General features: G+C 43.8%; 1 protein-coding gene across 4 annotated transcripts in view; it reads left to right on the forward strand.

The window, feature by feature from the left end:
- PHACTR4 (phosphatase and actin regulator 4) overlaps positions 1-19,679 on the forward strand; it is a 110,986-nt gene extending 91,307 nt beyond the window's left edge. For all 4 annotated transcript variants that reach the window (XM_044237578.1, XM_044237579.1, XM_044237580.1 and 1 more), the window contains 7 exons: positions 1,085-1,272; positions 2,681-2,834; positions 8,180-8,235; positions 9,256-9,317; positions 11,695-11,832; positions 12,436-12,512; positions 17,420-19,679. In XM_044237578.1, coding sequence (XP_044093513.1) covers positions 1,085-1,272; positions 2,681-2,834; positions 8,180-8,235; positions 9,256-9,317; positions 11,695-11,832; positions 12,436-12,512; positions 17,420-17,435 — 691 coding nt within the window. In that variant the 3' untranslated portion in view covers positions 17,436-19,679. The remainder of the gene's footprint in view (positions 1-1,084; positions 1,273-2,680; positions 2,835-8,179; positions 8,236-9,255; positions 9,318-11,694; positions 11,833-12,435; positions 12,513-17,419) is intronic.

Here is a 19,679-nt window from a genome sequence, read left to right on the forward strand (position 1 = left end):
CCAGCTCTTCCTCTTCCTTCCTAGCTTGCAGTAGTGTTTGTTACTTAACCTTTCTGCACTTGAGTTGTCAGATCCATAAACAAGGAATAATAACCTATCTCATAGGCTTGTGAAGAGGAAATCAGACAAATCTGAAGGCTTGGTGCCCAGTGCCTAAATGCAGTAGAGAGGAACAGAGAGCAGTCTGGAGGAAGAGAAGGGAGCCCTGAAAGATAGTTCAGTGTCCGGCCTCACAAAGTAGAACTGACCAGCTTGTTCTCTCCCTCATCTGTCCCAAACACCTTGTCTTTTCAAAATTCTAACAAATTAGACTGAAGGTTAACACTTTCTGGCGAGTTGGAGATTTGCCAGGGATTTGCAAATTGGAGAATTGTCATAGACTTGTTCCCACATACTGCTTAGTTCCTTTGCCATAATCTTTGTACTTGCCAGCATGATTTTTTTACATCCTGGAAGGAGACAGTTTAGGAGCGCACATGGACTAAGTCACAGCTTTATGCCTCCAGAGTAGAAAGGGGGCAAAGTTAGTTTTCATCTTTATATCTCTTTGCTTCCTTGGATTCGATTATCATTTTGTCCTACTCCATTGTTAAACTAAGGGAAATAAGTGGGTTAAATATCTTTATTACGTATCCTCCATGAGCCAGGCACAGTGTTAGATGCTGTGTGATCTTCTCATTTAATCACCCAAAACAGACTTGCTTCTCACATGTAGATCATTAGGGGCCTGTGTGCCAAACGCTAGTATGTTCTAGAATTTATCTGTTTTATTCTCACAACAAGCCTAGCAGGTAGGTATCATTCACATTTATAGAAAAGTTAAATAACTTATAAGCTAGTAAGCTAGTGAGTAAGTCATAAAGCTAGGATTTGAGCCTAGAGCCTTTTAGATTAATAACTGCTAAAAAAAAGTTTCTTAGCAAGATTCTTGAAGTTAAGGGAAGGAATAAATTATTTCCCTTGTGGAATTTTCCATAGTTATTCAGTACCATGCCTTGCAAATCAGTTACCCGTTATATTTCTTTTTTTTTTTTTTTACCCGTTATGTTTCTGAAAGGAAAATATAATTATGTTAATTTGTTAGTCCAGACGATGAAGAAGAAGAGGAACAAAACCACCCATCTGTATGCGTTGAAGATGTGGCATCTACCTCTCTTGTTCCTAAACTACCACGGTGTCTGCAGGAGGAGGAGGAAGAGAAGGAGAGTGACTCGGATTCAGAAGGTCCCATTCAGTACAGAGACGAAGAGGATGAAGATGAGAGCCATCATAGTAAGAAAGGGAAAAGCAAAGGAGAAAATTATTTTATCGGTAGAGCTACTTGCTGGTGTCAGATGACTGGGAATAGTCACCCTCTCCTACCGAGTCACCTGGCTAAGTGATACCAGAAGCTATGGTGATAGAGCCTTGTCCCTGTTTTTCCCACTGTCCGAGAGAGCTATGTAGACGGAGTCATGCAGACTTTGGTTTGTTTTGAAGATTGATTTATTTTAGAGCATGCAGGGAAAGGGAGAGAGAGCGCAGAGCCTGATGCAGGGCTCAGTCCTGCAACCCTGAGATCATGACCTGAACTGAAATCAAGAGTTAGAAGCTCAGGGGCGCCTGGGTGGCTCAGTGGGTTAAGCCTCTGCCTTCGGCTCGGGTCATGATCCCAGGGTCCTGGGATCGAGTCCCACATCGGGCTCTCTGCTTGGCAGGGAGCCTGCTTCTTCCTCTCTCTCTTTCAGCCTGCCTCTCTGCCTACTTGTGATCTCTGTCTGTCAAATAAATAAATAAAATCGAGTTAGAAGCTCAACCAGCTGAGCCACCCAGGCACCCAGAGTCATGCAAGTTTTTATCTGTTTGTGATCGCAGAATTATTTACCTTGATGGTATTAAAGAATTTGGAGTAGAAGGAAGTTGGTGTTTGGGCTGTGTTAAAAAGACATAGTGATGTTGTCCTTTGCTCTTGTGAACTTACTGTGTCTGTGGGGAAAAGAAGAAAAACCATATGTATGTACACAGATCCGCAAGTAATGGAATCCTGATTCCTACAAGCAGGAAGGCAGCTTTAAGAAAAGGAATCTTGGGGCACCTGGGTGGCTCAGTGGGTGAAGCCTCTGCTTTCAGCTCAGGTCATGACCTCAGGGTCCTGGGATATCCTGGGATGGAGCCCCCCATTGGGCTCTTTGCTCAGCAGGAGCCTGCTTTCCCCCCCTCTCTGTCTGCCTCTCTTTGCCTACTTGTGATCTCTGTCAAATAAATAAACAAAATCTTTTTTAAAAAAAAAGGAATCTTGGGGCTCCTGGCTGGCTCAGTCGATAAAGCATGTGACTCTTGATCTCAGGGTCATGAATTCAAGCCCCACACGGGGCATAGAGCCTATTAAAAAAAAAAAATTAGAATCTTATGAAATGTGTTAGTGCGTATGCCTTTATGTTGTCATTCAGAGGGCTCTCCCATGTTTAGATTCTCTCTCCTCTAGGAACTCTTACTTAGAAGAAATGTAGAGGAGTTAGAAAGGAGGAAGTATCTTTGGCCCAGCTGAGTCCATCTGACTAATCAGATTTTCAGACGTCTTCAGCTTTCCCCCCACCTCTGTGTTAGCTAGGAGATGCTATACTCTTTCTTCAGACTCTTGCCTAGTTTTGGGTGACTTTGAGCCTTAGCGTGCACTTTTTCTTCTTTCCCTTATACAAAGGTGCTCTGGCCAACAAAGTGAAAAGGAAGGACACACTGGCAATGAAGTTGAACCACAAACCCAGTGAACCAGAGTTGAACGTGAATTCCTGGCCTCGGAAAAGCAAAGAGGAGTGGAATGAAATAAGGCACCAGATTGGGAACACGCTGATCCGGTAAGCCTTGGATTCGAGGAGACTGATTTGATGTGATTTTTGCCAGAAGGTGTGTCAGAGACTTACTTTGTGGTAGAACATTCACTTTTATCTTTTTCCTTTTCTAATTTTAGAAACCACATAATTTTTTAAAATACACATTGTACGCAGTTGGGTATCCAATTTGGAATTTGGAAATTAAGGAACCAAATGGTTCTTGGAGCTTTAAACCATGAGAAAGACATATTTCACATCTTTACACACAAGTTAGACACAAATACAGCTTTTATTTTATTTTATTTTTTTAAAGATTTTACTCATTTATTTATTTGAGAGAGAGCATGAGTGGGAAGGAGGGGCAGAGGGAGAGGGATAACTGGACTCCTCACTGAGCACAGAGCCTGACTGAGGGCTTGATCCCAGGACCCCAAGATCATGACCTGAGCTGAAGGCAGATGCTTAACTGACTGAGTCACCAAAAGGGCCCATAAATATGGCTTTTAAAAAGTTTCTAAAGAGGCTAGCTTGGTCAGTGGAGCATGTGACTCTTGATCTGGGAGTCATGAGTTCAGGCCCCATATTAGGCATAGCGTCTACTTTTCAAAAAAAAAAAATTTTTTTTTAAGTTTGTAGAGAATTCAGGTGCTTCCCAGGATGGCAAGACTCCTCTGTCATTTATCCAGTTGCTCAACCGCGAGCTGCCAACCCAATTAAAGATCACACCCATATTTTTGTTGTATCCATTTCACATTTCTGTGTAACTGCCTGCTTTCAAAGTGATAGTATATTTTTCAAGTCAGCTGGAACCAAAAGCATAAAGAAGCTGAATGCAGGCCAGCTTCCTACACATGTCATATACCTAGAGTCTGGGTGTATAATAGGTGTTTGAACAACTCACATGTTTCTTTTGGTAGAGTGAGGAAAAGGAAATGGAACTCTTGGCATATTCTTTACAAAATAACTAACTTAGGATGTCCATTCATTGAAGTATTTTCTCCTTTTATGCCTAAGACACCTGGCTTTACTGTTGGCTAGGATAGCAGTCTTAATGAAGAACTGTAGCCCTCTGAGTGTCAGCCAGAGAACATCAAGAATAGGAATTAGTTAAGAATCTGGGGATGCCTGGGTGGCTCAGTCAGTTAAGCATCTGCCTTCAGCTCAGGTCATGATCCCAGGGTCCTCGAGCCCTGGGTCAGACTTCCTGCTCCTTGAAGGGCCTGCTTCTCCCTCTCCCTGCCACTCTGCCTGCTTGTGCGCTTTCTCTCGCTCTCTCTCTCTCTCTCTCTCTGTGTCAAATAAATAAATAAATAAAATCTTTTTTTAAAAATGGGAATTGGGGCGCCTGGGTAGCTCAGTGGATTAAAGCCTCTGCCTTTGGCTCGGGTCATGATCTCAGGGTCCTGGGATCGAGCCCCACATCAGGCTCTCTGCTCGGCAGGGAACCTGCTTCCTCCCTCTTCTCCCTCTGCCTGCCTCTCTGCCTACTTGTGATCTCTCTCTGTCAAATAAATAAATTAAAATCTTTAAAAAAAAAATGGGAATCTTTGATAGTAGATTTTTCTTTCACTGCAGAGCTATTTGCTCATCTTGAGTGTTGTTTCATGAGTCCTAGTCTTAGAAGTGTTTGTTGGACACTAGCAATGAACAACCTGAAACTGGAACCTAAAAATACAACAGATTAACATTTATAATAGCCGTTAACAATAGCATTAAAAATCTTTACATATTTACAGATAAATCTGACAAAAGATTATGTAAGACCTGTACACTACGAAGTATAAAATACTGCTGAAGAAAGTAAAGAAGAGCTAAATAAAGGAAGAGAAATACCATACTCATGGGTCAGAAGTCTCAAGTGTTATTAAGATACCAATCAATACATGTGGGGCACCTGGGTGGCTCAGTGGGTTAAAGCCTCTGCCTTCGGTTCAAGTCATGATCCCAGAGTCCTGGGATCGAGCCCCGAGTTGGGCTCTCTGCTCAGCAAGGAGCTTGCTTCCTCCCCTCTCTCTCTCTGCCTGCCTCTCTGCCTTCAGCTCAGGCTGGGATCTCTGTCTGTCAAATTAATAAATTAAAAAAATAAATAAATAAATTTAAAATATATATATACCAGTGCATGCGATTCCAAACTACTCCCCCAGAAGGCTTTCTTTAAAAATTATTTTTATTAACATATAATGTATTATTTGCCCCAGGGGTACAGGTCTGTGAATCATCAGGCTTACACAATTCACAGCACTCACCATAGCCCATACCCTCCCCAATGTCCATAACCCAACCACCCTATCCCTACCCACATTGCCCCCAGCAACCCTCAGTTTGTTTTGTGAGTTTAAGAATCTCTTAATGGTTTGTCTCCCTCTCAATCCCATCTTGTTTAGTTTTTTTCTTCTATAACCCCCAAAACCCCCAGCCCTGCCTCTCAAATTCCTCATATCAGAGAGATCATATGATAATTGTCTTTCTCTGATTGACTTATTTTGCTCAGCGTAATACCCTCTAGTTCTATCCACATCTTTGCAAATGGCAAGATTTCATTTTCTTTTTGATGGCTGCATAGTATTCCATTGTATATATACACCACATCTTCTTTATCCATTCATCTTTTGATGGACATCTAGGTTCTTTCCATAGTTTGGCTACTGTGGACATTGCTGCTATAAACATTTGGGTGCACTTGCCCCTCCAGAAAGCTTTTTTAATTTTTTTTTTGAAAGATTTTATTTATTTGTCAGAGAGAGAGGGAGCAAGAGCAAGCACAGGCAGACAGAATGGCAGGCAGAGGCAGAGGGAGAAGCAGGCTCCCCGCCGAGCAAGGAGCCCAATGTGGGACTCGATCCCAGGACGCTGGGATCATGACCTGAGCCGAAGGCAGCTGCCCAACCAACTGAGCCACCCAGGCATCCCCAGAAAGCTTTTTTTTAATTGGCAAACTGATTTTAAAATTCTTACAGAAGTACAAAGTACACTATAATAACCAAAGCAGCTAAGGAAAAGAGCAGGGTTTGGAGGACTAACATAGTCTAATTAAAGACATATTAGAAAGCTAAAGTAACCTAATCGGTATGGTGTTGACATAAAGATAAACAGATAAACAGAACAGAAAAGAGAGTCCAGAAATAAACCCACCCATATATGTACAGCTCATTTTTGATAAAGGTACAAAGATAATTTCATGGTTCTTTTAACAACTGGCGCTGGCACAAAAATTACTTCAGTTCATGCCTCGCATCCCATGGAAAAAATTAACTCAGAATAAATCCTAGGTTTAAATATGAGAGTTAGGGGTGCCTGTGTGGCTCAGTGGGTTAAGGCCTCTGCCTTCAGCTCAGGTCATGATCTCAGGGTCCTGGGATCGAGCCCCACATCGGGCTCTGCTCGCTGTGGAGCCTGTTTCCTCCTCTCTCTCTCTCTATCTCTCTGCCTATTTGTGATCTCTGACTGTCAAATAAATAAATAAAATCTTAAAAAAAGGGGGGGGTTGCAAATGGACAGGGGGCACCTGGGTGACTCAGTTGGTGGAGAATTTGACTCTTGATCTCAGGGTCATGAGTTCAAGCCCATGTTGGGCATAGAGGCTATTTTAAATATAAAAGGAAGATGGAAATTTGGACACAGATTTAAACACACATGCAAGGACAATGCTAGGTGACTATAGAAACAGAGGTTGGAGTGAGGCGTCTGTGCACCAGAGAATGCCAAAGACTGCTGACAGCCCCACCAGAAGCTAGTGGAGGGGCATAGTACAGATCCCCTTCAGAGGCTCAGGAGGAACCAACCTTGCCCACACCTTGATTTTGGACTTCTGGCCTCCAGAACTGTGAGAGAATAAATTTTTGTGGTTTTAAAATTTGTGGTAATTTGTTACAGCAGCCCTAGGACACCAGTACAAGGTTGACGGGTATGTTCATTGTAATTGTGGTGATGGTTTCACAAGTATATACACATATAAAAACAGCAAGTCATGCGGTTTATTGTATGTCACTTAGACATTACTGGAGTGTGGGGGTTTTTTGTTGTTGTTGTTTTTGGGTTTGTTTGTTGGGGGTTTTTGTTTGTTTCTTTTTTTTTTTTTTTTTGGATGAACATTTAAAAAGGAAGGTCTTATTCAGAGTGACCAAGAAAAACTTTGAAATACATAAAGAAAAGGGGCGTCTGGCTGGCTCAGTCAGTCAAGCCGCTGCCTTCGGCTCAGGTCATGATCCCAAAGTCCTGGGATCAAATCCTGAATCCGGCTCCTTGCTCTGCTGGGAGCCTGCTTTTCTCTCTGCCTCTGCTGCCTCTCTGCCTGCTTGTGTGTGCTCTCTCTCTTTCTCTCTCTCTCTCCCACAAATAAATAAATAAAATCTTTTTTTAAAAAATACATAAAGAATGTTGTAAATTATATAGAAATTGGGGCTGGGAGTTCTCTAGGCAGCCATCTAAAGGGTTGCTAGCATGCAGTTCAAACACTGAGAAGTAGAAATCAAACGTAACAAGTGAATAACTGATTCCAGAGACGACAAGTTATTGTTGGTGATTAGCCTCTCAAAACTGTGGATTAGAGGAGAAACTTCATCAGTATTTTACAGAGAGAACCAGAATTAAAATCATAGAATCATAGAATATCATTTCAAAAGGGACAGGCTTAAATTCCAGTGGTTGCTAACTCACTGGTTTAAAAATCAAAAGGAAGACACAAGAGTCGGAGGGGAAGGACTGAAAAAATACATACATCAAAATCTCAGTCCTCGTGCCTGGTTTTCTGAATCAGAATTTCTATAGTATGCCTTGAAACTCTGTGCTCTTTCAGCAAATCTGTTTGGGAGGCAGCCGTCCAGTCCAAATCTTCATTTTACAGATGACTACACTCGGGATCTAACTGAGACTTTTTGTGGTGACAGGGCTTATTAATATCAGAGCTAGAACTGGAATTTTGGCCTCCTGTTTGCATGCACAATTCTGTTTTATGTTGTGGTATTTGTACTAACACTTCCAACATGAGAATTGTTTCATAAACAATCAGAAAAACTAAAGAAATACCAACACAGTTTAAAAACCTCTTGCTTTTGGGAGCCTGGGTGGCTCAGTGGGTTAAGCCGCTGCCTTCGGCTCAGGTCATGATCTCAGGGTCCTGGGATCAAGTCCCGCATCAGGCTCTCTGCTCCGCGGGGAGCCTGCTTCCTCCTCTCTCTCTCTCTGCCTGCCTCTCTGCCTACTTGTGATCTCTCTCTGTCAAATAAATAAATAAAATCTTTAAAAAAAAAAAAAAAAACTCTTGGCTTTCTTGCTAATGTAGAGGCTAATATAAACTGAGACCAAAACAAATCTTTATAAGCAGGCTTGGGACGTTTAATGGACAGTATCCTTATTTATCTCCTTTTTAGACGGCTGAGTCAAAGACCGACACCAGAAGAACTGGAACAGCGAAACATACTACAACGTGAGTCCAGCTCTAGGAAGAAAATTGGGTAGAATTTCTCAGACTTTATATTTCTGACTTTAGTATACATGCTGGAGAAGAGAAGCATTTTCTACAAGGGTCAAGGAGAAGGTGTTCCAGCCCAGCAAGGACCACTCATATCTTTTCCCCTGAAGGAACAGAGTGCCCCCAAGCTTCTTTTATAAGATACCGTGTTATTGCTTAGTGTACTGGGAAGTGCCAGAAAATTCTGTTCTGATGTATCCTGAGACTGCCTTGGCCATATAGGAGGATTTCACAGCACACGGTAGATGCTGCCCAACTTTTCTCTGCCTTCGGGGAAGGTAGTGGCTTTGCATTTGGAGGGGACCTTCCTATTCCTCGTGCACTTTGAGGCCTGGGGCCCAAAGCAAGGCCCAGTTGCCTTTTTCATCTCTGAAGACTTTCATACATCTGAAGTCACAAAACAAGACCATGTATTTCATTTTCTTTCTGTGTTCATAACTAACTTCCTAAAATAGCATTCTGATCTAATACACATTTGATTCCATTTTCCAGACTCTCGGGTGAAATTTGCCCTTAAAGCCTCCACGCTAAGAGGATTAGGCTTCATAGCATCACTTGGGGGCATGCTCGGTCTGACCAGCACATCCCCTGTCTCTCATCACTGTGTGGATACATACAGTTTAGGCACTAAGTGAATTTTAAACTTAGGAACCTTTATAGACCTATCACACGAAATCTAGGTACATACCAGGCCATTTCCTATATGATCACTGAAAAACGTAAAGACCATTCTTAGCTCACAGGTGGTAAAAACACAGGCAACTGGCTGGATTTGGTACCGTAGTGCTGCTGACATTTGCTTTTAAGTATTCGACTCTACAGTTGAGAAAATTGTCTTGAGTAGCCATCCCCAAAGTTAGTATTTTATTCTGACTTGGAGTCTATAAGAAATAACTGCCCTGTAATTACTGAAAACTTTGATAGGCAAATTGCTGTTTTGAAGTAATATTTTTTGTTTTGGGCTGTTGACTGTAGCTAAAAATGAAGCTGATCGGCAGGCCGAGAAACGAGAAATTAAACGTCGGCTCACTAGAAAGGTATGTAGCCCAAGTGTTCGGTTTCAGGCTATCTACTGATCCCATACCTTGTATTTGGATGACCTGTTTGGTTAGAAAGAAATGAATTGGGGGCGCCTGGTTGGCTCAGTCAGTTAAGCATCTGCCTTCGGCTCAGGTCATGATCCCAGGGTTCTGGGATCAAGCCCAACGTCAGGCTCCCTGCTCAGTGGGGAGCCTGCTTCTCCTTCTCCCACTCCCACTTCCCCCCTCTTTCATTTGTTCCCCCTCTCTCTCAAATGAATAAGTAAAACCTAAAAAAAAAAATAAAAATAAATAAATTTGACTTGAATTGCCATAGATCGCTGTGAAAATAGAATCCATGATGCAGATCCGAAAATAACACTGCATTCTCAAGAGCTTGTTTTGGTTTTTTTTTTTTTTTTTTCATTTTTACTATTTAAAGAACACCTAGCACAAGAAGGGGCCCCATTAATGTTTGCAAAAATTCTGACCTTTTATTTGGTAAACCTGGGATTTTATGTGGACTCTAAAACCTGTTGAAGTTTAGAGACGGTACCAGGGGGAGTGTGTAGCATTCAGTTTTGCCTGGAAAACTGGTGGTTTTCTACTCAGAAGGAATTGAACTGACCCTTAGTGATACCTGAAAAGTATGAAAACACCAACTGGGATTTTGTTGTTGGTCCCAGATCAAATAGGGTAGAAAGTTTCCTGTACCAGACCTATGTTAGCTTTTAAGCTTAGGGATTAATCCCTTTTTCCTTTCCTTCCCACCATCATAGTTTATAATTGCCCTGATTGATTCTAGTTTGGCCTGAATTCTCTAGATATTTCTTAAAACTTACAAGAATGCCCAGAAAAGGGGCACCTGGGCAGCTCAGTTGGTTAAGCGGCCGCCTTTTGCTCAGGTCCTGATTCCAGGATCCTGGGATAGAGCCCGCATCAGGCTTCCTGCTCAGCAGGGAATCTTCTTCTCCCTCTGCCCTTTACCCTGCTTGTGCTCTCTCTTGCTCACTCTCTCCTCAAATAAATAAAAGCTTTTAAAAAAGTAAATAAACAAAAAAAAATTTTTAAATGCCCAGAAAAACAAAGGATCTAGACATTTTCTTCCTTTTTTCTCCCACTTTTTCCCTTCCCCAGGAACAGAAGCATCGTTGTTGATAAATTAAGGATAGCTAGATGGCACAGCTGGACTTGATGCCTTCAGGTGACCTGATTGTGCAACCTTAAATCATAATTCATTACTGAATCTGGGCATTATTCATATTAAAAGGAAATTTACCCTTTATGTGAACCACTAGATACTGCTTTCTCTTTTTTTTTAAGATTTTATTTATTTATTTGACAGAGATCACAAGTAGGCAGAGAGGCAGGCAGTGAGAGAGAGAAGAGGAAGCAGGCTCCCGGCTGAGCAGAGAGCCTGATGTGGGGCTTGATCCCAGGACCCTGGGATCATGACCTGAGCCGAAGGCTTTAACCCACTGAGCCACCCAGGCACCCCTACTGCTTTCATCTTAAATGTACTTACTTTCAGGGCCCCTGGGTGGCTCAGTCAGTTAAGCATCTGCCTTCATCTCGGGACATGACCTCAGGGTCCTAAGGTTGAGCCCTAGGTCGGACTCCCTGCTCAGTGGGGAGGCAGCTTCCCCCACTCCCCCTTGTTTGTGCTCTCTTGCTCACTCTCTCTCTCCAATAAAATCTTTAAAAAAATAAAAATAGGGGTGCCTGGGTGGCTCAGTGGGTTAGACCGCTGCCTTCGGCTCAGGTCATGATCTCAGGGTCCTGGGATCGAGTCCCGCATCGGGCTCTCTGCTCAGCAGGAAGCCTGCTTCCTCCTCTCTCGCTCTGCCTGCCTCTCTGCCTACTTGTGATCTCTCTCTGTCAAATAAATAAATAAAATCTTTAAAAAAATAAGTAAATAAAAATAAAAATAAAAAATGTCCTCACTTTCAAATGTATTATATATGAATTTATAGCCCTAATCCTTTCACTACCCAATACGTGGTCCACGGACCAGCAGCGTTGGCATCACCTGGCAGCTTGCAAGAGATGCAGAATGTCAGGTCCCACCTCAGACCTGCCAAATCAGAATCTGCATTTTAACCAGGTCCCCAAACAATCTGTATGCATATTAAAGTTTGAGAGGCACCGGTTATACTGGTTATGCTGGTTTATAGCTGTGGTTCTCAGTTTAGCTGGGCATTCAGGAACTTTTAAAACAAAACAAAACTTGCCAATACCCAGAATCTCTGGGAGTGGACCGAGGAATCTGGTGTCTAAAGGCCCCCAGGTAATTCTTTGTGCCGCCAATGCTGGAGCTCTGGATCAGAGGCGGTTGGAATGCCTGTTTGACGCCTGATTCCTGGCATAGTGAATTAAGAGGCTCCATTTCTTTCAGCTCAGTCAAAGGCCGACTGTGGCTGAACTACTTGCCAGGAAGATCCTGAGGTTTAATGAATACGTGGAGGTGACAGACGCTCAGGATTATGACCGGCGAGCCGACAAACCCTGGACCAAACTGACCCCTGCTGACAAGGTAGGTGGCTGTTCGTTTGTCTTTCTCACTCTCTGTTTGAAGAATGTAAGACACTAACTAGAAGGGGAAAACCGTAAAATGTTTACTTCTGCTATAATGTTAAATTTCTAATCAAGGTACAGACGTAGGAACCAAAACCTTATACTAATGACTCTACTGCCGCCACATCCGAAAGAAAAGAAAGTCTTTGCTCTGTCACAGAATCCAGAGATCTGGAAGGAAATTAAGACACATTTTAAAGTGGTTAGGTTTGGTTGGAGGGAGTTTGTGTGGTTTATTTTAGTAATTATGGATTTCACTTTTATCACAGGAAAGACATTTTTATGTGCTGTGGAAACTATAAAAGCTACAATATCTCTTTTAAGCTCTGTGAGTGTTTTGATCTGAGTGGAGATACTCAGTTCATTGGGAGCTGAATGGTGTCAGGGAGGGCGATGTGTATCAGGCTCGATGTGCGGACCTGGCTTCTCTCCTCGCTCTGGCTTGCCCACTGCGGGCTGCCGTGGCTCACGAAGTTAAGCACGATAGAGAATAGATGGCAGATGACACGGCTGTACTAGGGCAGACGAAAGATGCTGAAACATCTTTGTTTCTACTCCACAGGCTGCCATACGAAAAGAATTAAATGAATTTAAAAGCTCAGAGATGGAGGTTCATGAAGAGAGCAAACATTTTACACGGTAAGACCCAGAAGATGCAAATACTGTGAGCTAAGTCGAGCTCCCCCGCGACACCAACATAAGGGGGTTTCCAATGGGAAGGACTCTAGGGACATCATTAAAAGAAGTACACAGCAGGGCGCCTGGGTGGCTCAGTGGGTTGAGCCGCTGCCTTCGGCTCAGGTCATGATCTCGGGGTCCTGGGATCGAGTCCCGCATCGGGCTCTCTGCTCAGCAGGGAGCCTGCTTCCCTCTCTCTCTCTCTCTGCCTGCCTCTCTGCCTACTGTGATCTCTCTCTGTCAAATAAATAATCTTTAAAAATAAATAAATAAATAAAAAGGAGGACACAGCATGCTGACTGCAAGACTGCATAAGAGAAAGCGACGAGGACCAAACCAAGAGCCTGTAGGAAATGCCTGACTAAGTGTAATATTTTATGTGTAGCATTTCATCCTTGCAATAGACCTGGAGGTTTTGTTAATATCCCCATTTTGTTGATGAAGAAACAGGCCAGGGCACCTCGCTGGCTCAGTTGGTGGAGCATGAGACTCTTGATGTGGGGGTTTGTGAGTTCAAGCCCCACACTGGGTGTAGAGCTTACCTTAAAAAAAAAAAAAAAAGAAAGAAAGATATGAAACAGGCCCAGAAGGGTTCATTAAGTTCCAGAACCAGAACTGGAGAAAAGAATGACTGACTGGAAGCCCCTGGATGCTCTCCTCCTGCACCTCACTGCCCCGGGGTATGTGTGAGGAAATTGTTGTTCGGTTAGACGAGACCTCAGTCTCTTTGATTTCAGTTATTTCTGTCACTAATGATCTTACCAAGTCAGTGTATAAATTTCGTTTTAGTTAGCTGTCTTCATGAAACAAACCAAGAAGTATTTTGATGCAGAACTACGGTTGTAATTAAGGAGCCACCCAAAACCTAAAGAATTAGTTGGCTACAAACAGAATCTGTGAAAGTATGTAGGTGACTCTCAGAACATTTATAAAAAGCCAGAGGCACCTGGCTGGCTCAGTTGGAAGAACATGTACCTCTTGATCTTGGGGTCATGAGTTCAAGACCCACATTGGGTGTAGAAATTACTAAAAATAAACTTTAAAAAAAAAAAGAGAGGGGCGCCTGGGTGGCTCAGTGGGTTAAGCCGCTGCCTTCGGCTCAGGTCATGATCTCAGGGTCCTGGGATCGAGTCCCGCATCGGGCTCTCTGCTCAGCAGGGAGCCTGCTTCCTCCTCTCTCTCTCTGCCTGCCTCTCTGCCTACTTGTGATCTCTGTCTGTCAAATAAATAAATAAATAATCTTTAAAAAAAAAAAAAAAGAGAGAGGCTAATGAGGGAAGATACAATGATACAATGATGATTATAGTTTGCTATAAAAAGCAAATAAGCTAAGTTGGAAGATAAAATGTTGTTAAACATTTTTCCATCACAATACAGGCAAATGTTGCTTTTATTTTTTTCTTTTAAAGATTTATTTATTCATTTTGGAGAACATGCATGAGCAGGGGAAGGGGCAGAGGGGGGAGAGAGAGAATCTCAAGCAGACTCTACACCAAGCACAGAACCAGATATGGGCCTCAATCCCATGACCCTCAGACCATGACCTTAGCTGAAACCAAGAGGTGGACGCTCAACTGACTGAGCCACTCAGGTGACCTGTTTTTTTTAACTACAGAATTTTTTTTTTAAGATTTTATTCATTTATTTGACAGAGAGAGATCACCAGCAGGAAGAGAGGCAGGCAGAGAGAGAGGGGGAAGCAGGCTCCCCGCTGAGCAGAGAGCCCAATGCAGGGCTCGATCCCAGGACTCTGGGATCATGACCCGAGCTGAAGGCAGAGGCTTAACCCACTGAGCCACCTGGGTGCCCCATAATTACAGAATTTTTTTGTACTGAACTCTGATGGGAGTATAGAAGGCAGATTTTTTGAACAGCAATAACACTACTCAGGGCATTGTAACATGAACTCAAATATCAAGCCATACTTGTCAGCAAGGAGACTGTACTCTAATCTGGAAGCTACTCAGTATAGTGCAATTAGGATGATAAATGCCTCAGTTGTTCCAAATCTTGAATCTGCCAGGTTTCCTGTCCCAGCTCAACCATTTCCTAGCTGTGTCAGTGTTAGCCGTTCTCATTGTTATTCTAATAGTAATAAAGTACTATAGTGAGCAGCATTCAAGGAAAAGGGTCATAGAGAAGGTATACTTAGACTGAGTCTTAAAGCATGTGAAGGAATTTATTTGGACAAGAAGGAAGGAAGGAAAGAACCAGCATTACCAAACAGCACTGTAAGCAGAAGGACCAGCATCAACAAGGCTGGAAGAGACGAGAAAGTGTGCCTTGTCTCCGGGTGACAGAACATGTAGCTGGAGCAGGGACCTATGGGAGCAGCGTGGGGAGGAGAAGATCCGCGCGATGGGTTATGGTCAGACGCTGAAGAGCTTTGCCTGTCAGGCTAGGATTAGGCTAGGAGTCTGCTGGAGCTCTGGCAGATGCCGTGGAAGGCTGGAGAAGCTAGCCGCAAGGAAACCAGTTAGGAAGTCACTAAAATAGTCACAGTGAGCACACTGGTAGCTCAAACCAGGGACGTGATCGTGACAACGCGCGAGAGAGGTTTGAACAACGTTTCGAGTCTGGGTAGCTCAGCTGGTTAAGTGTCTGGCTTGGCTCAGGTTGTGCTCTCAGGGTCCTGGGATGGAGCCCCGAGTCCAGGCTCCACGCTCAGCAGGCAGTCTGCTTCTCCCTCTTCCTCTGCATCTCCCCCTGCTCGTACGTGCTCTCTCTCAGGTAAATACATAAAATCTTTTAAAGAAACGTATTTTGGGGGTGCCTGGGTGGCTTAGTGGGTTAAGTCTCTGCCTTCGGCTCAGGTCATGATCTCAGGGTCCTGGGATGGAGCCCCACATCAGGCTCTCTGCTCAACAGGGAGTCTGCTTCCCCCTCCCCCTCTGCCTGCCTCTCTGACTTCTTGTGATCTCTCTCTCTCTCTGTCAATTAAATGAATAAAATCTTTAAAAAAAGAAAAAAAGAAACATATTTTGGGGCACCTAGGTGGCTCAGTGGGTTAAAGCCTCTGCCTTCGGCTCAGGTCATGATCTCAGGGTCCTGGGATTGAGCCCTGCATCAGGCTCTCTGCTCAGAGGGGAGCCTGCTTCCCCTTCTCTCTGTCTTTCTTCCTACTTGTGATCTCTGTCTGTCAATTAAATAAATAAAATCTTTAAAAATAAAATAAAACGTATTTCAAGCATAGACTCAAGATCGGGCTATCTCTTGATTCCAAGAATGAATTAAAGGAAGTAGTCAAGTGACTTAAGATTTCGAACTTTTGGGCGCCTGGGTGGCTCAGTGGGTTAAGCCGCTGCCTTCGGCTCAGGTCATGATCTCGGGGTCCTGGGATCGAGTCCCACATCAGGCTCTCTGCTCAGTGGGGAGCCTGCTTCCTCCTCTCTCTCTCTCTGCCTGCCTCTCTGCCTACTTGTGATCTCTGTCTGTCAAATAAATAAATAAAAAATCTTAAAAAAAAAAAAGATTTCGAACTTGTGATTTTTGAGGTTTGTGAAGTCTGATGAGTTGAGGTGAACACTTTGGGACATTTATTTAGCAAATACTTATTGAGTACTTACTGCCTGGTAGATAGCAGTTCTGGGTGCTTGGAAGTTCCCGTCCTTGATAAGCCTTTTTTTTTTTTTTTTTTTTTAATTTCCTTATTTGACAGAGATCACAAGTAGGCAGAGGGGCGGGTAGAGAGGTAGGGGGTAAGCAGGCTCCCTGCCGAGCCGAGAGCCCGGTGCGGGGCTCAATCCCAGGACCCTGAGATCATGACCCGAGCCGAAGGCAGAGGCTTTAACCCACTGAGCCACAGCTTTTATTTTATTTTATTCTTTTTTTTTTTAAGATTTGATTTATTTATTTGACAGACAGAGATCGCAAGTAGGCAGAGAGGCAGGCAGAGAGAGGGGGGAAGCAGGCTCCCTGCTAAGTAGGGAGCCTGATGTGGGGCTCAGTCCCAGGACCCTGGGATCATGACCTGAGCCAAAGGCAGAGGCTTAACCCCCTGAGCCACCCAGGTGCCCCATAGCTTTTATTTTAAAAGGGGAAGATGCCCCATAAGCAAATTGGAAAATCACACTGTATGTTGAGCCCCATGACCCTGTGACACATTGAGGCGGAGATTCATAGAGGAAGGTTGGGTGTTCAGGCTGCAAGTCCAGGGAGAAAGCAAAGCCTCAAGATTATGAGAAAAGAGGGGCGCCTGGGTGGCTCAGTGGGTTAAGCCGCTGCCTTCGGCTCAGGTCATGATCTCAGGGAGCCTGCTTCCTCCTCTCTCTGCCTGCCTCTCTGCCTACTTGTGATCTCTCTCTGTCAAATAAATAAGTAAAATCTTTAAAAAAAAAAAAGATTATGAGAAAAGATAGTGTTTGTTTGTTTTTTTAAAGAATTTATTTATTTCACAGAGAGAGATCACAAGTAAGGAGAGAGGCAGGCAGGGAGAGAGAGAGAAAGGAGAAGCAGGCTCCCTTCAGAGCAGAGAGCCCGATGCAGGACTCGATCCGAGGACCCTGAGATCATGACCTGAGCCGAAGGCAGAGGCTTAACCCACTGAGCCACCCAGGCACCCAAGATAGTGGCTTTTAAAGGGGAAAATTATTTGTATGTAAAGGATGGACAGGAAAATGAACCAGGAAAGCATTCTGAGGAAAAGCAATTAAAGAAGAAGGAAAACAGGGCGCCTGGCTGGCTCTGTCAGTAGAGCATCTTATCTCAAGGTCATGAGTTCAAGCCCCACACTGGCCATGGAGATGACTGAAGAAAAGTCAGGTAGAATTAGAGTAGCAGAGAGGCAATTTTGACAAACGAGAGTGTAATTGCAGCAAAGGAGTCTACAGTATCTGGTAACTCGGCTCTTTCTGCTCATCTTGTTTTAGCTACCATCGTCCGTGACGCTGAAGTCTGAGAGAACAACTAAACCTCCCAACGCAGGGCTGCTTGGCTGCTTCAGTCTTCAGAGTGATGTGGAAGGAATTTCTGCACTTCCCCGCACAGCCAGGGTTGAGTCCTCTGGGATGTGGCTCCGGGCGAACAGCACTTCTGTGAACGTAGCATTTCACTGGAATGGGTGGTCGTGTCCTGCTCTGGGCAAAACTGAGCATCTTTCCAGTGCCGTTGAACCCTGTGATACTGCAGCATACTTGTGGGGTCCTCCTCACCAGCCACCCACGCTCCGGGCCACCAGCACCCTCACCCCAAGATGACTGCCTGTGCGGGGGCACAGTTTGCACCGTTCGCCTTACCTGCTCCGTCCTGGTTGGGAGTGCCCCTTGTGCAGGCACCAAATTCCAGCTGTCAGATCCAGCTGGTGGTGGGAAGAACCTTCTGGAGGCCCCCAGCCTTCTGGCAAAAGGGCCCCCACCTCCAGGGCATGCCTCCACACCACACTGGCACGTCTGTTGAAAACACCGTACTATACCTCTCGTAACACAGCAATACAGGCCTCTTCCGGCAATCAGGCCTCAGAGAAGCTCAGGATCTGACATGGTCTTCCTTTTCAGCACAAGTCATCCTCATTTTTATTTTTAAAGCTTAAGAGAAAAAAAAAATCTTGAAGACGTGCTAGAAACTTGTGTTTTTCCTATCTATGAAGCAATCTGAGCTGCAACTAGATTCCAAGTTAGGAAAATGAGAAAGCATGTATGTTTTCTACAGACAAAACCAACACCAAAAAAGGCCTTTATTGTTCATGCCAACTTGGCAGGAAACAAACTCATGGCTTAAATGTTATAAGCTGTTGTACTTTTGTCATACCAAATGAGATTCTAAATCATTCTGAACAATAGGGGTATTCTCCTCTGTAAAACAGAATTGTGGCAACTCTGTGGGAGCAGCTGTCCTCCTTGGACCTCCCCTCCCGCCCCCTAAGGTCAGTGTAAGATCTAGGGACATGGGTGCTGGACCAGAAGGTGTCTTTGGAGGAAAAAGTAGGAGGGGCGCCATCATGACCCACTCCTCCCTTCTCCTCAGTGCTGTTGGCCCTCCTGCTGCACGCTCCCCCTTCCCTCCTGCTGACTTTACCCTCTCTGGCAGCTTCCCCCTCATGTACCCGTCCTCTGCCAAGCAGTCGCCAGTATCCTCAGTGCCCCGGCCTGGACTCAGTCCCCACCCCTTGTATTTGTAAAATGTAGTAATATGATTTTCTAAAACAAAATTCATTGGCTTTCTTTGAGTTTTTATTTTGAAAACCATACAGCCTCATCCTTTCCTTCTAATACTGTCTAATACCTGTCCATACTAAGTGGGGAAAAAAAATAGTTCCTTTTTTAACTGATGAATGTGGCTTTTTTCCCCTTATTTTAATGTTCATAAAACAGTGGCTGTTTCATAGATTTCTTCTGTGGTCCCTGTTCTGTCGCAGCTGTTAAGTAGACATTCCTTGTTTTCTGCTTTTATGTCCCTGTGATATTTGCTGAAAAAATCAGAATATCAGGTCAAAACGAAGGAGGTGCGGTGACCATGAAAGGGAGTGTTTTCTCTCTGTATGGGGAATAGAGAAGTCTGCGGATTTCTCAGTTACTGTCACATGCTTTGCAGCTATGAAACTGGTGGGGCCACAGCCCCTTGAAGCTCATTACATTCGGTGCGACTGCGGGACAAGTGACAGTTCTACACAGTTGTCAGAGGTCTGTATGTAAGGTGGCCGCACATATGACTTGTTCTGTTGGGTCGGTTTGGAGACTGTTTGGCTGATGCCAGCATCTGTGACTTGAAGTGACATTTTCAAACCCTTCCTCCGCTGCCTGGCTTTGCCTTCATGTGCCAAGTTTGAAACAGGGTTTGATTACCTGAGCTACTTGTCTGCTCTCTGTGCCTCCAAGCACTCTAGTTCGTCTTTCATCTCATCATGTCCTTTTGAAACAAGATGCTTTGGGGATCAAGTCTTTTCAGGTGTTTTTATATATATACATATACATATACATATATATATATATATATAATGGATTTTGTGTTCCCTTTTTGTGTAAGTAACAATTCACAATCATAATGTAAAGAAGAAATAAATGATGTATTGTACTTCAAGATGTTTCCCTGATGTACAGAATCTCCTTGTAAAGTAAATAATTGCGTTGTATATCAGTCTTCTTATCAATATTAATTATAAAGTATTTTAGAATTAAAAAAAAGCCAAACTAT

This window comes from Neovison vison, chromosome 2 (assembly GCF_020171115.1).
Source record: "Neovison vison isolate M4711 chromosome 2, ASM_NN_V1, whole genome shotgun sequence".
NCBI classification, from domain to species: domain Eukaryota; kingdom Metazoa; phylum Chordata; class Mammalia; order Carnivora; family Mustelidae; genus Neogale; species Neogale vison.